The sequence below is a fragment of the Ictidomys tridecemlineatus genome, chromosome 14 (assembly GCF_052094955.1).
Source record: "Ictidomys tridecemlineatus isolate mIctTri1 chromosome 14, mIctTri1.hap1, whole genome shotgun sequence".
In the NCBI taxonomy this organism is placed as follows: Eukaryota; Metazoa; Chordata; class Mammalia; order Rodentia; family Sciuridae; genus Ictidomys; species Ictidomys tridecemlineatus.
In genome coordinates, this window is record NC_135490.1 from 2,085,314 (window position 1) to 2,104,994 (window position 19,681).

The 19,681-nt window shown below is 43.0% G+C and overlaps 1 protein-coding gene across 2 annotated transcripts in view; it reads right to left on the reverse strand.

The window, feature by feature from the left end:
* Window positions 1–19,681, reverse strand: part of Csmd1 (CUB and Sushi multiple domains 1) — a 1,629,066-nt gene that overhangs the window by 231,671 nt on the left and 1,377,714 nt on the right. For both annotated transcript variants that reach the window (XM_040292009.2, XM_040292008.2), the window contains exons 24-25: window positions 17,182–17,373; window positions 16,636–16,762 (exon numbers count right to left, since the gene is read on the reverse strand). In XM_040292009.2, the coding sequence (XP_040147943.1) occupies window positions 16,636–16,762; window positions 17,182–17,373 (319 nt within the window). The remainder of the gene's footprint in view (window positions 1–16,635; window positions 16,763–17,181; window positions 17,374–19,681) is intronic.

Consider the following 19,681-nt stretch of genomic DNA (forward strand, 5'->3'; position numbering starts at 1 on the left):
GAGAGAGCACAGCTGTCCATGGGCTCCCTGCCATCCCTGCCCAGCACCACACCCCAGAGACTTCAGGAACCCGCTGCACCCTCCCGCCCCTCCAGTGGTGCAGAAGGGACTGAAGGGACTCACGTGCGCATTAGCACACAGCATGAACTCCTCAGTCTGTCGGGCGGCAGAGAAGCTGGGCTGTGGCCGGCACCATCTGCTAGGGCTGCAGCCTTTCCATTGGGATTGGGTCTTTCTATGATGGAATCTAACCTGCGCTAACCCTAATGAAGGTGGAAGTCCCTTCCTCCTAGGCTGACCTAGGTTTTTCTGATCTGGTGTTGTTCCTAAGGTGCCCGGCAGGTGACAGCACGCACATCGGGGAAGGATGCCCTGGGCCACCTGGTTCCACCCAGCACAGTCCCCACCGGCATCCACACAGGTGGCCCAGGGGTTGTGTTTCTCTCTATACATTTTATCTTCAGAAGAAGACATTATTTTAAATCAGCACAATGTCAGGAGCGCCTAATGCAAATCCCTTCCTGTAACGCCTAACACACTTGCATCGGGTTTGCAGGTGTTCCAGGGTCCCTTGGACCCTCCCCTCCTGTGGAAGTCACTCAGACCCAGCCCCACATGTAGCCCTGTCTATGCAGGGCAAACAGAGGGCTAGCTAAAATGCCATCCAAAGTCGCCATTTCCTGAGAGTGTGGTTTATAGTTTTTCCATTTTCTCCTTATTGCCCATGGACTGTAAAGGAGGTAAAAATGACTATGGATGACACAAAAACTACATAAATCTCAGTGACTTCAGGTTGCACATATCGGGTATACAGAGCATACCTATCTGATTGGTGTAAGCAAGAATGTGTAGTGTATCTTTAAATGTTCCACATAAAGAAGAGTACAGGGTATAGTGCACACGTTATCCACCAATACCAGTGTCAACATTCTGCCTGATTTGCATCAAATCTTTTAAAAAATAAAATTGTATTGATATGTCCATGCCTGCTCTCCAGGGATCTGGCCCTGCACCCGGCTCTCTGCATGTGCCATCCCCAGGTGAGCTTCTGAAGTGCCCACGTGTGTCACAAGCACACTGTCCGAGTGGCACCGGGGCTCCATGTGCTTGCTGGGAGCACACAGTCCCTGTCACAAGCCTGTGAATGCCTGCCTGATTTACAGCCAGCACTTGCCTCCATTAAGAGTGTCATGAGAGTCCTGCACACTAAACATGTGGAATTTTTTTACTTTAAAAGCATGAGTTCTGTATTTTTTCAGCCCTCTACTGTAGGATGCAAAGTTTTTCTGCACTGTGAAGCATGGTGCTGCCATGGACCTTCCGCATCACTGATCTGAGGGTCTTTCTAGGTCTGGCATAAGACAGTGACCCTGTTGCTTTCCCTGGTGACTCTGACTTCTTCCTTCCCCATGGTGAGCAAACGCCCCAGTTTGCCAAGACCTGATGCTGGATAAACAGCAGCAGCCAAGCAGGGCTTTGATCTCTCATGGTCTCTGGTGATTTATGAGGTTGATCACCTTGGTGTGCTGTTCATAGAGTTCAACAACCAATAGGTGTTTATTGAGTACCAGCTGTGAACAAGCCCCCTTCTAGGAACTGTGGATATACCATTGAACTACACAGCCCTGCCTCAGGGAGCTTACGTTGCAATGAGAGGAGAAAGAAACAGCCACCAACGAACATGTGAAGAGTGTTGCACGTGAGTAGGTGTAAGTGCAACGAAGAGAGAGAGAGAGCAAGTGGACTGAGGGGCACTGGGATTGCCTAGACCTAGACAGGTGGGGGGCAAGTGAGGGTGACACACCTCCTGGGTGGTGGGGTTAAGTGGGTGAGGCCGTGAGGCCGCAGCGCCCCTCCTAAAGAAGGCAAGGAGCTTGTTTAATTCCACGTGAGGAAGAGCTAAGGAAAGCAATCCCTGCAGAGGAGCATGGTTCTGGGCTTGCCCAGTGTGGCCAGAGCAGAGGGAGAGGGACTGAGGAGGGGGATGGAGATTAGAGAAGCATTTTGTCTTCTACGCTGGCTGATAAACCAAGGCACCATTTCAGTGAAGCATTTATCTCACCAACAATTTTTAAAAATTACTCTGCTTGCTCTGGTGACAACATACTTTCAAAGAAAATGTAGAATCTGTGACCCGCTTGGGTAATCCAGCAAGACTGCCCTTGTGTGGACATGTCCGTGGAGACACCGAGAGGTTGCGAGACTCTGGGCACAGGTGGAGGAAACCGGACCCATGAGGCGTGAGCAAGAGGGGGCAGGGCCACTATGGCCCAGGAAACCAGAGAGGCGGAGCTGCATCCACTGGTGGAGAATGGGAGCAGGTGGAGCAGGAGCCGAGCGGGCAGGGACCAGCATCAGGCTTCTGCAGGGTCAGCCAAGAGGGGAACAGCGGCTGTTCACCCCAGGCGGGAGCTGCGAAGGGAAGTCTGGCCGAGGTGACGCAGAGATGACCCACATGTGCATAACCAGCAAACAAATGGCTTCTAAACCTGGGACTAAATGAAACCATCAGAGGTCACAGGTGGAGAACAGAAATGGACCACAGACCTGGGTGTCTGATCAGCACGTCCTGTCTACAACATGCTGAGGGTGTGCTCCGCCTCCTCAGGCACTGCATACACAGATCATGTTCTCACCGAAAGGCTTCTTCACCTACCTTTATCATGTTAAGGAAAAGCGTTCTACTTGTCCTGCTAGGAAGGTGTTTGGGGTTTGCTTTACTTTGTTACATTGATTGTGGAAAAGCAATCAGTTCCATTAAATTATTTTTTAATTTATATGTTGAGGAAAAATAACAATGCTCATTGATTTACATCTATGTAGATGAGCATCATTATATTTTCTTGATATATAAATCAAATGAACTATAGAGTTAAGCTTTTAGTTTTTCTGTCTTGTTGTATATTTATCCTTTGACAGAAAAGTTATTTTAGTCTTATTAAAAGAAGTGCTTTCTTTTCTTTTCTTTTTTTTTTGGTCTGTAATATTTTTCCTATATATTTGCATAAAATGATCTATTATTTTAAAAAATGTTCTAAAATAATCTCTACTATATAGGTACATCTCTATTTTCATTCCAAATATCAACTGCTTGGGCCTCCTATATTTTATCTTAATAAGTGTGCCCAGTTGTTTCTCAACTTTCTGTTTATTAACTACCTTTATTGTTACTTTCATTAATTTATTTCACTACATTTGGTGTTCTTCCATTTTTACTTCCTTGAATTTATACTATAATCAAGCTTTCATTGTCTGAATGTTTAAATATTAAGAGATAAAAAAAATTCATGTTTTTTATCAATTCTAGAAATTCAGATTTGCAACATTGTGGAATTGACTTTTTGTAATGTATGTGTGTAGTACTTCAATAAGAACAAAAACACTAAAAGAAGGGAAAAGTTAATTTAAATGTTTGCTCTATATAAACTTATGGCCCTACAATTTAAACTATCTTTGAAAGGGTTTCCTAGAAAACATAAATTACCAATATTGAATCAAACAGATCAATACTGACAAATATTGAGAAATACACATCTTAGAATTATAAAAGTATCTTAAAATTGGTGATGAATTTAAAACATGACAAATATCCAAAAATAGAACTAAGCATTCAGTAAATATTAATATTTAGAAATGCACTTATCAATATAGATAACAAAAGTTTTGTTCTGCATATAGGTGAAGGACAATGAGGCTCACTATAACACATTCTAAACAATATTTTTCTGGAGTCAATGCCACTGCAATGAGTCAGGTAAAAAGGCATCAGATTCAGAAAAAAAAATCTCTTATTTGAAGATGACGTGATTGTCATGTAGAAAACATTTAAATCTAGAAACTTTTAGAATCAACCAGTTCACATTTATGTAAGAAAAATATAAAAATAAAAATCAATTTCCATATAAAGGCCATAAACAGAAAATTTAAAAAAAACAATACTACCTACATTATCATTCCAAAGCATCCTATAGCTAGGATTAATTCTAACCAAAACGTGCAAGGCCTTCACACAGAACACTGAAAGGTACTACTGAGGCAAATGGCGTGAGACCAAATAAATGGAGCAGCACATCATACAGGAGCAGAAGGTTCAAAAGTGAAAAAGACATCAGTTTTCTCCAAACTGCTTACTGACATAATATGACTCAATAAAAATCCTGGCAATTTCTTTTGTGGAAAATGTCTTTGCAAAATTCATACAGAAATGAAGAAGGTCAAAATTAGCCAGGCATCTATGTAAAGAAGAGTGGATCTTAGTATCCAATATCAAGACTTTTATAAAGTAGGTAAGTGATTAAGTGGAAAGTGCTGCACGTAACTGACCAAGACAACAGCAGTTGGGATACAGTGCAGAAACAGACCGACTCTGATATAACTGTTCTGCTTATGACAGAGGTCCACTCCAGTTCAACGAAGAAGAGACGGACTTCAACAAATGCTCCACTGAACTCCCCCCAGGAGCAGGATGGGAGGGGACACCAACCTACAGGAAAACCTGGCGTCATATCTTCACGACCTTTGGAAGTCCAGGTCTTTCCTTCAAACAGAAAACCACTAAGAACCATCAGAACAACATACATGATAAGGCATTTAAATACAGAGCAGAAATTCAGGAAACATAAATAAAAATCAGGGAAAACAAATCCAACATTAAATGAAAAATCAGTGTTTAACAGAAGAAAACTTCAGGATACAGGAAAGGCCAAAGAACATAGGAAAGAAGGTGTGAAATATGCAATCAATGAAGGTTGCCTTCAGAAAAGGTAGACACCAGGAGGAGACTAACAAGGAAGACAGCCTGGATGCAGAAATGGGCTTTAAGGAGCAGGGCATCAGAGGGTGCTCAGAGGGCCACTCAACATGTAAGAGGCGCTGGCCTTGATTAGACTCCAGGAACCAAAATGGAAACTCCTGCAGCCCCCAGGTGCTAAGTGGGAATCAGCCAAGGCAGAGTGCTGAGAAGGTGGAGAGCCTGAGGCCTGAGACGGGAGTGGAGACAGGTCTACAGTGACTGGGTGACGGTTCTCCACTACCCAGGGAGCCTGCTCCAAGGGCTGCCTGAGAGCAACACAGGTGCACCTGCACCTTCCAGTACGCCTCAGCACACGGGCGCAGCTCCAGCTCGCAGCCACCCTGAGCTGATGAGAGCAATCGCAGCACCCAGCACCCCCAGGGTGAGTACATACATCACAGCGCCCTCATGCACCCGAGCAGATGGACACCCAGGGAGTGAAGGCCAAGGAGATGAAGCCAGACATAAAACAAAGCACTGAGTGTTTCTATCCTGTATGAAGTTCAAATTCAGCAAAACTCATTTGAGGACAGAATAGTGAGCATCCTGGGGGAGGGATGATTGTGTAGGAATCACAGGCTCATCTTGGTCCTGATGATGTTCTGTTAGTCTAGTGACATGGCGCTGCACTTCTTGTGAACAAACTGCACTCTTATAAATCAGGCAGTTTTATGCACATGTGTCATGTGCTAATGGAACTTGTGTAAGCAAACAAACGTGCACCCTGGTGCCATGAGTTTGGGATCTTGCAAAAGATTTTTCAACTCCAACAGAAAATATGGTAAGACAAAATTAAATATTGAGAAAGTTGGAGTCATGTCTCATTCAAATGAAAAACTACTGCAGTTAAAATGACCAATACTGAATGACCAGGGGAGAAGGTTTAAGAGTTGAGTAGAATGTGGTCCCATCCTTGGGCAGCTGCTGGTGTTAGAAAGAAAAATCCACACACTGCAGAGGCTGGGGAGGCTCCTGTGAGGCCAGGAGAAAAGGGCAGGGGATTCAACAGTAGAGGACTGAGTGGGAGGGAAGTGGAAAGGGAGGGGAAAACTGGCTAAAGATACAAATAGATGCAAATGGCAGGAGCAGTCCAAATAAAGCTGTCTACAAACACAGCAGATTAAACATTGTAGAGTTTTTTTCCCAGCCACAGTGGCAAAGGCTAGGGGCTGCCCAGGCTCAGTAGAACACGGAGGTGTGGTACATTTTCATGGTCTAGTGTGGTCACGTGTTCTCCTTCTACAGCACTTTGGTTATGGCTGTGTGAATTCAAATGTGCAGGCACAGCAAGTCCTGCTAGAGAGCCCTCCTGGAGAGAACTCTTGAGAGAGAGGCTGGGAGGACAGGAACATTACTCCCAACAGCGAAAAAAATCAAAAGCAACCCGAGTATCCAAAATGCTATTGTTTAAATAAGTTACCGTATGTTCAGGCAATTAAATATGACTCAACAACTACATAGACTGAAATAGAATTCAAAGTAAGGTCATAAAAAGTGTGGCCATGTTTACTAACTAAAAAAAAAAACCTTCAGAATAACATTATGCTATGATACTGTTTTTATAAAAATATATAAATATATAAATCAAATGTTATATTTGAATTTACATAAAAATTGTAAAATATATACCATATCTTCAACAAAGTCTTTTTTGGTTCAGAGGATGGGTACAAACTTCTTTCAGGGTTTTCATTTTTCTATAGTACTTTGTTATATCAAAACAAAGAGAAGTGGTTAACCTTAGGTCATTCCAAAGATCTTGAATTTACTGTGCATTTGAAGAGCAGGCAAAATGGTTCAAGTGTCCACAGAAGTCATGGGCATTGACAGATGGAAAGGTTTGCACTGGAACACGTGGAAATGTCTTGCCATTTGATTCAGCAAGTCATTTTGTAGGGATTTGTATGGAATTAATTATAAAAATAGGCAAACTTGACTTAGAAGACTATTTGACCTATCATTACATATAGTATCAAAAACTAGAAATATAAACACTCAACAGAGGGACACATGCCCACACTACAGGACAGTTTTTAAATTTGCATCAGCACTTATGATTTTCCTTAAACACTACAGTACACTGACTTATATTGCATTAGGCATTGTAGAAGTCGGCAGTATTTGGGAGCATGTGTGCAGGTTATTACCTGTAGATTCTATGCCATTTTGTTTATGGGACTTGAGCCTCCACGGATGTTGGCATCTAACAGAACCAGCAGATCACCTGAAGATCAACCCCCCCACCTAGGGGAGGATGACAGGCATGAACAGGAGCCAGAGGCGCGGGGCAGGGGAGGGTCTGGAGTGTGTGTGCAGGTGTGAAATGGGGGAGCTGGGATGCAGCTGAGGCTGGGACCTGGACGGGCTCCCGCTCTCCCCTGTGCTTTCCACAGCCTGAGACAGCTCCAGGAGTGCCCACGGGGCTTTCTGCAATCACTTTCTGCAGGCTGGATGCGAGCCTCACTTCTGAGCTCCCCTGCGGTCACCTTCCTGCCTCCCTGGCTGCCACCAGGTCTCCAGTCCTTCTCCAGGGTTCCCTCCAGGTACAAGGTGAACCTCACTTCCCTGACAGCACTGTGCGTTGCCAATTTGATGAAATGTCCAGTGGGTGCATCTCTGGGACTCAGGAGGCAGCTCAAACACACACTTTGCTGCCTCTGCAGGAACTGAGTGGCAGACACCAGAGCCCGGTCATTGAAGACCTTCCACGGGAAACTGGTCAGTTCCTGAGGACCGTGTGGGTGGTGTGTGACTGTTACTGCATTCACACAGAGACTTGGGGACAGAGAATAACAGCACCTTTGTCCCTCTCACACTTCCTGGTGGGTTAGTGGACCTTGATAAAGGTGAGCCATGTGCTTGGAGATGTGTAAGTGGGGTAACAGGTGGCAATGGAAATTGGGTGTAGGAGAACCTTGCAAGCTAAGGGTGCTCACTGGTTCCTTCCTCTGCCTCCCTCGTGCTCAGTGGCTGGTGAAGGCAGCCCCACCCAGTGGCCTCTCCCTGGCTGCAGGCTGAGCCCTGGAGGAGCCTAAGGCAAGGGGCAATCTTGAAGTCTCTGCTGCTCTCCATTCCCTGGCTGAAATCCTCTTAAGGAGTTATTTCCTCACATTATCTAAAAAAGATCAGTGAGGTCCACTGTGATATTTATTGGCACATTGAGGTTGTACTTAATGGTGGGATTCATTGTTCCATATTCATACATGCATACATTATAACAATAGAATTTAGAATTTAGCTAATAGAATTATCCAGAATTTCTCCTCTCCCTTCCTACCTTCTTCTCTCTGGTCCCTTTCCTCTACTGATCTCTCTTCAATTTTCATGAGATTGCCCATCTCGTTCTTTTCCATTTTTCTCCCTAGCTTTAACATATGAGAGAAAACTTATAGCACTTTTCTTTCTGAAATTGGCTTATTTCACTTAATATAATGTTCTTCAAGTTCAATCTATTTCCCTGCAAGTGACATAATTTTATTTTTTCTTTTAGGGCTGAGTGAAACTCCACTGAATATATACATCCACATTTTCTTTTCCATCCATCCATCGATGGACATGCAGGCGTTCCACAGTTTGGCTATTGTGAATTGTGCTGCTATGAACATGACAGCATGTGTCACTGTAGAATGATGACTTTAATTCTTCAGGATAACTGTCAAGGAGTGATAGAGCTGGCTCATATGGTAGTTTCATGCCTAGTCTTTTGATGAACCTCTACATTGATTTTCATTGTGGTTTTACTAATTTACAATCCCACCAACAGTGTAAAAGTGTTCCTTTTTCTCTGTATCCTCTCCAGTATTTACGATTGTTTGTATTCTTGATGGCTGCCACTCTAACCTCTAACTGGAATGAAATAAATCTCAGTGTAGTTTTTATTTGCATTTCCTTAATTTATAATGGTGTTGAACATTTTTTTTCATATATTTGTTGGTTGTTTGTATTTCTTCTTCTGAGAAGTGTCTGTTTAGTTAATTTGTTCATTTACTAATTGATTTTTGTTGTTGTTGTTGTTAATTTGTTTGTTTACCAGGAATTGAACCCAGGGGTGCTTAACTTCTCAGCCACATGCTCTGTTCTTTTTACATCTTATTTTGAAACAGTGTCTGGCTAGGTTGATTAAAACCTTGATAAGTTGCTGAGGCTGGCTTTGAACTCATGATCCTCTTGCCTCAGCATCCTGAGCCCAATTGGGTTATTTTACTTTTTATTTTTTATATATAATATGAATATTATATATAAATCCATATATAATATAATATGAATATATATATATATATATATATATATATATTTATATAATCTGGATATTAACCTTCAGTCAGAAGAGTAGCTAGCAAAGATTTTCTCCCATTCTTTAGGTTCTCTTTTTATGTTCTTAATTGTTTACTTCGTTATGCAGAAGCTTTTACTTTGATGCCATCTCATTTATTAATATTTGCCATTGTTTCCTGAGATTTAGGAGTTCTATTGAGGAAGTCATTGCCTGTGCCTATATTTTGAAATGTTGACCCTAAGATTTATTATAGGAGTTGCATAGTTTCATCTAATTCCTAAGTCTTTGATCCATGTTGAGTTTGTGAAGGATGAGAGAGAAGGGTCTAGTCTCATTCTTCTATACATGATTATCAGTTTTCCAAGCAACATTTGTTAAAGAGGCTGTGTTTTCTCCAATGTATATTTTTGGCTCTCTAGTCAAGTATCAGATGACTGTATCTGGGTGGGTTTGTCTCTGTGTCTCCTACTCTCTACTATTGGTCCATTTGGCTGTTTTATATCAGTACTGTGAAGTTTTGGTTACTGTAACTCTGTAATATTGGTATTGTGAAGTCTCCAGTATTGCCATTTTGGCTTAGAGTTGCTTTGGCTATTCTGAGTCTCTTATTCTTTCAAATAAATTTTAGAACTGTTTTTTGTTGTTGTTGTTGTTGTTATTGTTCTGTGAAGAATGTCACTGGTATTTTGATGGGGATTGCATTGACTCTGTACATTGCTTTTAGTAATATGGTCATTTGAACAATATTCTGCCAATCTATGAACATGGAAGACCTTTCCATCTTCTGAGGACTTTTTCTTCAGTGTTCTATAGTTTTTATTGTAGGGGTCTTTCATTTCCTTGGTTAGAATTATTCTTAGGTATTTTCTTTTCTTTTTTTTTTTTTGAGGTTATTTTGGATGGGATTGTCTTTTCTGGTGGCTTTCTCTGCAGATTCATTATTGGTATGTAGGAAATCTATTGATTTTTGTATATTGACTTTGTAATCTGCTACTTTGCTGAATTTATTTATTAGCTCTGATAGTCTTGGTGAAAATTTTTGGATCATCTAAGTATAAGATAATATCATCTGCAAACAGTGATGATTTCACTTCTTCCTCTCGTATTTTTATCTCTTGTATTTCCTTCTCTACTCTAATTGCTGTGGCTAGAATTTCTAGCACTACATGAAATAGTAGTGGTGAGAGTGAACAATTCTTGTTTTCTTCCATATTTTAAAGGAAATGCTATTGATCCTTTGTATTTTTTAAATCTCAATTTCATTGATTTTGACTCTGATCTTAATTATTTCCTTCCTTCTACTAGTTTTGTATTTAATTTGTTCTTTTTTTTCCCAAGTGCCTTGAGATGACCATTAGGTTGTTTATTTCCGGATCTTTCTGATTTTTTGTAGATACTCATAGCTACAAACTTTCCTCTAAGCTCAGCTTTCATAGAGTCCTAGAGGTTCAAGTATATTGTATCTCTATTCTTGCTTGATTATGAGAATTTTTAAATTTATCCCCAGATTTATTATATCACCCATTCATCATTCACAAGTATACTTTTCAATCTCCATGTGATTATATAATTTATGTACTTTTTTGTTGTTTTTGTTCATTTCTAATTTTATTCCATTATGATCTGATAAGATGCAAGAAATTTTATCAACTTTTTTTTTGTATTTGCCAACAGTTTCTTTGTGCCTAAATATGGTCCATTTTGGAGACTATTCCATTAGTTACTGAGAAGACATGTTATTCAGCTGGTGTTGAATGAAATTTTTCTACTGATACCTATTAAGTCCTTTTGACTAATAATAATTTTTAGGTCCCAAGTCTTCACTGAGTTTATGTAAATGACCTATCTATTTATGAGACAGGAGTGTTGAATCACCCATTATTACTCTACTGAGGTCTGGGAATTTTTCTGTTATTATTTCCCTTCAGAGATTATCCGTTCCTTAGGCTGCATCTCACAACCCTTCTCAACTCCAGTGATTCTTAAATTTGATTTCTTAGTGTCGTCTCAAAGTTCTAGTATACTCTGATCATGGTAACTTGTTTTGCTTTCTTTAATATGTCTGAATGTTCAAGGCTCACCTCTTTGTCTTCAAACTCTGGGATTCTGTCTTCAGTATGGTCTACTCTATTACAGTGATTTTTTAACTGAAAATGTTATTTGATTTATTGTGTCTTTCCGTTCTAAGATTTTCTGTGATTTTTTTTCAGTCTCTCTATACCCTTATTGAGTTTCTCATCTTATCCTGCACTGACTTTTTTAATTCATTCAGTTGTCTCTGTGCTCTTTCAAAATTCATTGATTATTTTTATAATCATTCTTGTGAACTCTCTGATATTTGATCCACTTCAATATCTTTACAGTTAGCTGCTGGTGAATTATGAACTTTAATAGGTGTCATGTTATCTGGTGTTTTCACTTTTCCTTTATAGCTATTTTGTGTTTTATGCATCTTTTGGGACAGACTTCTCTTCCACTCTTTTTGGGCCATGGCCTTCTGGTATGATCTAGATTGATTCCCCCTCGTAGGTGTGGCAGCCACAGCCTTTGGGTGAAGTCTGCTTTGTTATAGGAGTGGATGTCCATGGCTGGGACCTGAGACCCAATTCCAGTCATTCCTACTTGGGGCCTGGTCATGGGTTTGAGATTTCCTCCTCTATTCTCTAAAGCTTGGTTGAAATTTGGGTGTGGCTAATTTGTATGTGAACCTGTAGTGTCCTGTGGATTCCCAGCACCTCACTAGAGGAAGAAGGCAGTGATGATGGTGAGACCACTCCACTGTGATCCTAGTGAGAGGGGAAAACCAACATGCTGTTACTCCTGGGGTGAACAAGTCTGCCTCTCAAGTCAGCAACTACTCCCAATTTGTGCTCCAGGCACACCTATTAAGGCTCCAACTGGGATCAGGATCAACACCCAGTAGAGGAAGATCTGTTGCCTTCTGTTTTCCTCCTGAGTTTTATATAGGGAGCTCCAAAGCTGATCAAAAGTAGATTAACTTTTTTTTCTTATAAATGTTTCCTGTATCTTCACACCAGATGGCATCCACCTTCCATGGCCTGGCACTGGGAAAATCCAACCCAGGACACACCTGGAAGATGAGGGTCATCAATGTATGTGTTACTTTGTTTTAAGTCTGAATCAAGGATAGTTTGACAATACTGCATAGTATTATTAAGAAGACTAACCTTAGTCCACATCGCCAAATACAACTCCCTGAGGGCCCTTTGACCACAGGATGTTCAAGTTTGCTTACTAGACAATTACACGTGCAGAAGAGCAGGGACGCCTCAGGAGCACCATTCTCCTGTGATTGTGTAGAGTAGCCTTTAAGGCAATTGCTGAAAGTCTTCCTCCTCGCATCCCCTTTCTTACACAGATCATGACTGTGCTCAGCAAGAAGTGCATTGAGGGTCTTAGAGAAGCATTCGACCCGTAATAGGACTCAAGATACTGCCATACCTTGTTGTTAGACTTTCAGCTACTTTTTCCATAGGTAACTGCTTTATAGCATCTTCATTAAAATTTGAAACATGACCCACATAACCAATAACTAATAACTATGTTGGGGTTTTCTATTTTTTTAAATAAAAAGCCAAGAAATGTATGTTCAGAAGTTGCTCTGGGCCTCAATGACATCATAGCAGGCCTGTAAGAATGAGCCTAAAGAACTAAAAGCAGCCCTTTTTCATTCTTTAAGATCTTATTTAAACATTCCTTGAGAATAAAAATATATTTACAATTTAAAATATTAGTATAAATGTATAATGATAAAGTCTGTTTATGCTGAGACATTTTTAGTACACAAAATAATCCTGGAGTCAGGTTCATATAACTTATATATTCCTCATTTTCAAATAAAAAATTGGAGGTAATGTGACTGTGTTACCAATGCAATAAGTGTGGTTAGTATCAGTATAGTAAGAAGTGTGAGTATCAGTATAATTTTAAGCCTAAAATTGGTGCACCTTGTGCCTTTAATCATGTTGCCTTCCAAACCTCCATACTAAACATCGGACTCATTTTCTTAAATAACAGTGACTCAACCACTGGAATGTCGTGCAGATGGAGTTGACCAGCGACTGAGTAAGTTAATTATAAACACTGACGCTGCTCTCTTAACTTCCGTATTAGGAAGAGGTTCCTGCCTCAAGTTGGACAGGTAAGTTCACAGATTTGATAACAGGTACACCCACATGTGAAAGGTACAGAGGAGAAGAGAACTCTTGCAGCACACGGTGCTGTGTGAAGTGACCTTTCCTGTGGTGCTGAGTAGTGAACAGCATGCTCAGCTTGTCGGAAGAGTTGTGCATGTTGTTCCTTCTCACCATTCCTTAGTGATTCCCTCCTCTTTCTTATTCTCATGCCAAGGGGATTTTTAAAATATATCTTTTTATTTGCAGATGGACACAATACCTTTGTTTTATTCACTTATTTTTATGTGGTGCTGAGGACCAAACTCAGCGCCCAACACGTGCTAGGCAAGCGCTCTGCCCCTGAGCCCCAGCCGCAGTCTGCCTGGGAGTTTTAAATGGACCTGCAGAGTACATTCAGAGGTCAGCAATGGACATTCAGAGGTCAGCAGTGCTCTGTTCTAATTCTAGGGAAATAGTTCACAAGGGAAACTTCAGGAAAGTGACCATTGAAATCTTCCTGGAAGAAAACAGAGTCTGTTTACAGGAAGTCTTTTCACTAATCATAGATGTTTTCTACAACTTTTTCAAAATCAAAACCTGTGGAATTATTTTTATATTATTCAAAGTATACAGGAGTTAAATGTTAAGAATTTATATTTAGTTTTTTAGTTTTTAGTTAATTTTTTTTTGGAATTGAAAACTGAATCCAGGGTGCTTAACCATTGAGCCAAACTCCAGCCCTTATTTTTTCCCTATTTTATTTAGAGACAGGGTCTCGCTGAGTTGCTTCGTGCCTCACTAAGTTGCTGAGGCTGGCTTTGAACGCCTGGCTTTGATCCTCCTGTGCCAGCCTCTTGAGATGCTAGGATTTCAGGTGTGTACCACCATGCAAATGGATAAAGAAAATGTGGTATATACGTTCCATACATACATGGAATATTACTTAACCTTAAAGAAGAATGAAATTATGGCATTTTCCAGTAAATGAATGGAACTGAAGAATATCATGCTAAGTGAAATAAGCCAGTTCCAAAACAACAAAGGCCGAATGTTCTCTCCAATATATGGATGTAACCCATAGCAGGAGGGGAAGCATAGAAGTTCATTCGATTAGACACAGGGAAATGAAGGGAAGAGAGGGGGGATGGGAATAGGAAAGACAGTGGAATGAATCAGACATATCCTTCTTAAGCTCACATATGGATACATGATCAGTGAAACTCCACATTGTGTTCTACCACAAGAACAAAATTGTAATGGGTTGCACCCATGTATGTATGATAAGTCAAAATGCACCCTGCGGTCATGTGTATCTAAAAACAACAAATAAAATAATGTAAACAAAAGTGGAAATAATTAGAAATAAAAAACAAAAGGACCAATCAAAGCCCTGCTTGTGCAGCTGCTATACGGATCGCATCAGGTATTGGCAGACAAGGACATTTGTTCATCATCGTCAGTCACAAGGGAAAGAACTTAGCAGCTGTTTATATGCCAGACCTACAGAGATCCTCAGATCAGGGCTGCAGGATGTCCATGTGGCACCATGCGTCACGGTGGAAAAAAGACTACGTTTCCTGCAGCAGAGGGCTGGAAAATCGAGAACTCCCTTGTGCTTTTAAAGTGGATTAACAGATCTCACATTTTCAGCCTGGAGGACCCTCATGACACTCTTAATGCTGGATGAAAACCTGGCTGCAACAAAGGGAGGGGGAGGGGAATAAGAGGGACATAGAACTAAATGGTCGTAACCTTCCAGCCTTGTACTGAAAACACAACCAGAGTAACTCAGCATCACGTACAACCCTAGAATAGGATCCTAATTAGAAAAAGTTGTACTTCATGTAAGCATAATATGCCAAAATACTTCTACTGTCATGTAGAACTAAAAAGCAAGTAAATATAAATAAATAAAAATAATAAAATTTTAAAAATGAAGAAATAACTGATATTTAATTTTATTTCTTTCAATAGAGAGTGATCTTATTGATTTTCATGAAAAATGCAGAATCCAAAATTTTACTCACATACGTCTGGGTATTGTCCTAATACTTTGATAATTATTAAATTAACCATTTATCTTGAATAAGGACACGTCAGTTTTTAAATGAGCTATTACAAAGTAATATATGTGAATTTTTCAAGTGCTTTGAGTTCTTTTTCCTCTCCCCTTATGTGGTAGCAATGTGACCAAGTGGACAGTAAGACACACGGTTTCAGAGGAGCTAGTGCCAGAAGAAGAGCCTCAGAGAACAAGGCTGAGTCCCTTATACCTTTTCCCATTTCGTCACATTATAAAGCTGCAGAATGACAAATTTAACGGAACAGGGCGCCGTCCATGGACAGAGACAGCATCCCTGGTTCATCCCAGGTCATGGGCTCTGCAGTCCTTGCTGTGTCTGACCTGGATCAAGGTGGGTGTAGACAGACCCAGTGTGTCTTCTCTGGGCACAGTGGCCTGGGGGCAAGGTGCCAAGACCCAGGGCTCAGGGAGAGGCCTGCTGGAGTCCAAGGGTTCTAGAAACTAACTTTCACTGAGATTCACAAGCCACTTGGATGAAAGAGCAGAGCTGTGGAAGGCTGTGTCCTGCTCTCTGTGGAGAACTGTGATTAAAGAACGTGTTTTAAAGTTGCTCTTTTGCTATACACTCTTATTTATCGCCAACTGCCAACTGGAACAGGGAGCGCCTACTTTAAAACACTGCTTCTTGTTGGTTTAAGAAAATCATCCCAACACTTTGAACTGTCAACTGAAACAGAATATCTGCACTATTTCTACAAGCGTTAGTGAGTGACATTTTGGCGTGATTTTGGGATGTTCCAGTGCCTTCCGGGTCTACCTCAAATTACCCTGGTCCCCTGCAAATGGCCAGGTCTCCCTCTCACCTCTGTTGTGCCCCCTTTTTTGATCAGATCATTTGCTTCTCTTCCCATCAAGGGACCCCTTCTGTGTGCCTTGAGTCCTCTCTGATCCCCGAGGCTGGCTTTGGTGACCACATATCAGCAGAGGGTAGCAAGCAGAAGCTGGAACTTTCATTCCCTGCTGCTAAGGGCCCTCCAGAGGACTGGATGATGCAGGAAGGGCACTGGCAGAGTAACTCAGCCAGGAGGCCAGAGGAGGCCAGGTTCCCGAGGAGGCCATGGGAACTGGTGCTGCTGAGCCCACCCAGATCTGAGCTGCACAACCCCCCACTGATAGGGAATGACGTCCACGCTTCTCAGCTCATTGATGAGATACTGACTTCATCTTGTTTCTGTCACTGTCACCGGTGATAACAGTATCACATGGCTTCACACGTGATCTCAAAGGACCAGCAGAGACGTGCGTGTGATCTCAGGGCACAGCCTTCCATTTTCCTCCTTCCGTGGACTCAGTGTGCTGCTCTCTCTCCTCTGTCCTCAAATCCCTGAGGCCAAGTCGCAGCACTTACCTGATGGTCCTCCCGGGATCGGCCTCTATGACCCAGGTGCAGTGCAGGTTATTGTCATAAGGGGCTGGGTAGCCGGGGGACAGTATCCGTCCTGATGTGGCAGCCGGGATCCGACCTCCACACTCAGCTGTAAGACACAGACATGGGGAATCACTCCAGGGGCCGCCCCTTCTGTTGAGCTCATTGATGAACAAAACCTTGAAGTAAAAATCACCTCTGAACCACATACAAGAAGAAGTGCACCGACAGCTCCATCCTTTCTCCCACACCCCCAGCCCTTTCCTTGACAGGTCATTAAGGTGCGTGTGTAAAACAGCGGCACACCATGTGGTCATTGCCACAACTCTGTGCACACGGCCTCCACAAAGTGGCCTGGGAAATGCCTTTCAAACCAGAGCGCGCACAGGCACCTGCCCTTCTCATTAGTATGTGCACACTGTAGGGGGGTGAATCCTCCTTGTCTCTGCAGAGTGGTGGCCATGCTACCCGCAGCCACACTCTCCACCTCTCCTCACCTGGTGAAGCCTCACCTGCTTCCCGACTCACCTACGCAGGAAGGCACTGGTCTGTCCCACACCCTGCGGTCCCCGCTCAGGCAGGTCAGGGTGCTGCTGCCGTGCATGGCGTAGCCCGGGTTGCAGCTGAACAGGACCACGGTGTCCGTGAAGTGGCCTTCATCCCGGATCCTGTAGCCATAGTTAGGGATGCCGGGGTCCTCGCACTTCACTAGGTCAAAACCTGTGCAGAGAGAGGGAAGAGTGAACGTACTCAAGGTCAAGTGCATGCCCCCTGAAGTTAAAGGAGGAACAAGTGCTGCCGAGGGCTCCCTGGGGTGCAGCAAGAGGAAGAGGGTGTGGTCATGAGGAGGGGGACTCGGGTCTCAGGGGGTCTCTGTGAACCACTCCTCAGAGCCGAGGGTTGGCTGCCTCGGTGCTCCTCAGGATGTGTGCTCCCACGCTGACCACCTGTCCACCCACACCTCTGGTCAGCACGCCGCACTCCCCAGGCCTCCTCGGAGTCAGGAGCCTGGCAGCCCCCACACCCCTCGTGGTCACAACTCCATCTCTGAGAAGGACGTGCCTCTGTCTGTACCCCCAGGGCTCAAGCACCTGGTGCCTGCACCAGCGCAAATCGCAGCCTTCCCCCTTCCTGCTAACCTCCTCCACGCTCTCAGCCTCCATCTTCAGGGGGATATAAATGGATCCTGACCACAAAAGCCAGGGACTCCTGAGTCTCCACCTGCCATGTCCCCATGCCACGAGGCTCCTGAGAAGCTCGGCCAGACAGAGACGCAGAAGTGAATCATAATGGAGTTGGAAACCTCAGTTGTCAAAGCAATGGAGGACAGAAGGGAGGCTCCCCTGTGCAGGTGGCCTCATGTGGGCGACACTTAGGGCCATCGGTGAAGACAGTCTGACAGTGACCTGTTTCTCTTCACGTTATGATGTGAATTTTAATGCTTATGTAGAGTCGGAAGCTTGAGGGCCACATGTTCTGTGTACTTCTATTTCTACCTAATTTTCCTCTTCTCAAAAACAATTGAATTATGAAATAAATATGTGATTTTTCTGCCAATTGGCCTGTCCGGTTTGCATTTTGAGATAGATACCATCCACTAAGGAAAATATTCCCTGAAACTTGCAATATAGTTATACCCAGGTGGTCTCCAATCAAGATTGCGTTTGTGGGTTGGAGCTGTGGCTCAGTAGCAGAGCAGCTGCCTAGCATGGGTGAGGCACTGGGTTCCATCCTTAGCACCACATAAAAATAAATAAATAAAATAAAGGTATGCTATCCATCTACAAATACACACACAACACACAAAAAACAACTTTTTCTTTTTTAAAGATTGGGTTTTGTGACTTCATATAGGGAAGAGAGTACGCCTGTGGGATTGTACATGGGGTTGCTGAGAAGTTTCCTTCTTTGCCAACTACAACGTCATTATCTTTGCAACAGATGATAAGACATAAGAAATGGAAACGTTAAAATTCTGGATGTCCAGAGTGGGACAGCAGAAGAGTGCACTGACCAGCAAGGGGTGCTTCAGATGGCCCCAAGGGAGGCAGGAACAGAGAGAGGGACCCAGTCCCACCTGGCTTCAGGGACTGGCAGATATTTGGCTGTTTGAGGAAACACTGAACTCTTGTGTCACCTGCGACCAAATCCACTGAGCACCCAGGGTTCCAATGGCCTGTGAGCCCTTGGCCGGGGCTTCTTTTGTGTCTTTTTACCTGACCTGGGTCTTGGCAGGACGGCATCTGAACTGGGCTTTAGGAGGCAGTTCCGCCCAGGCCTGGGACCGCAGCCCCGGAGGTGGTGACTTCCACCTGCCACACTGCAGGAGGGTTCTGTCCTGACAGCAAAAGTGGTACCGAAATGCTCCACCATCTCTGACTCCAATTAGGCACCAAATGCCAGCGGAACCCAAGATTCGGAATATCCGTGAGTCAAACAAAATCCAGTTATGAAAACAACAACCCCAGAGTGCAGTGCCTAGCCTTCTGACCAGCACCACTGTGCCGGGCTATGAGTAAGGTGACCGTCCATGTGAAGGTGACAGCCCCATGCTGCTCTGCAGGTCCGTCTAGTGCTTAAAAGCTAAGTGCACACACACACACACACACACACACACACACACACACACAGGGGATGAAGAGACTGCCCAAAGAAGCAGTCATTCATTTTGACAATGACTTACGTGTCTGATGCACAGAGGAGACTCTTACTTTCTTTGCAGGAGACGTTTGCCTGTGTGGATAATGACAGTGACTTTCCTGGGAGCCTCCTGAACCATCTCAGTAATTTATAGCCATGAGCTCTAGAGATCATTTATAGACGTCAGCGCTCACAGTGTGACTCAGAATACGCACCTCCCTAGGCTGAGAGAGTGTGTCCTTTACATTATCAAAGTTCCAAAATCTAGAAATATACTTATTCTAAGATTAGCTTGAAGCAGCATTTCCTCTGCCCCCAAAACTTGTCTAAGAACTTTATTTGGATCAAGGAGGAAAGAAACATCAAAAAACAAACAAGTTAACAAATA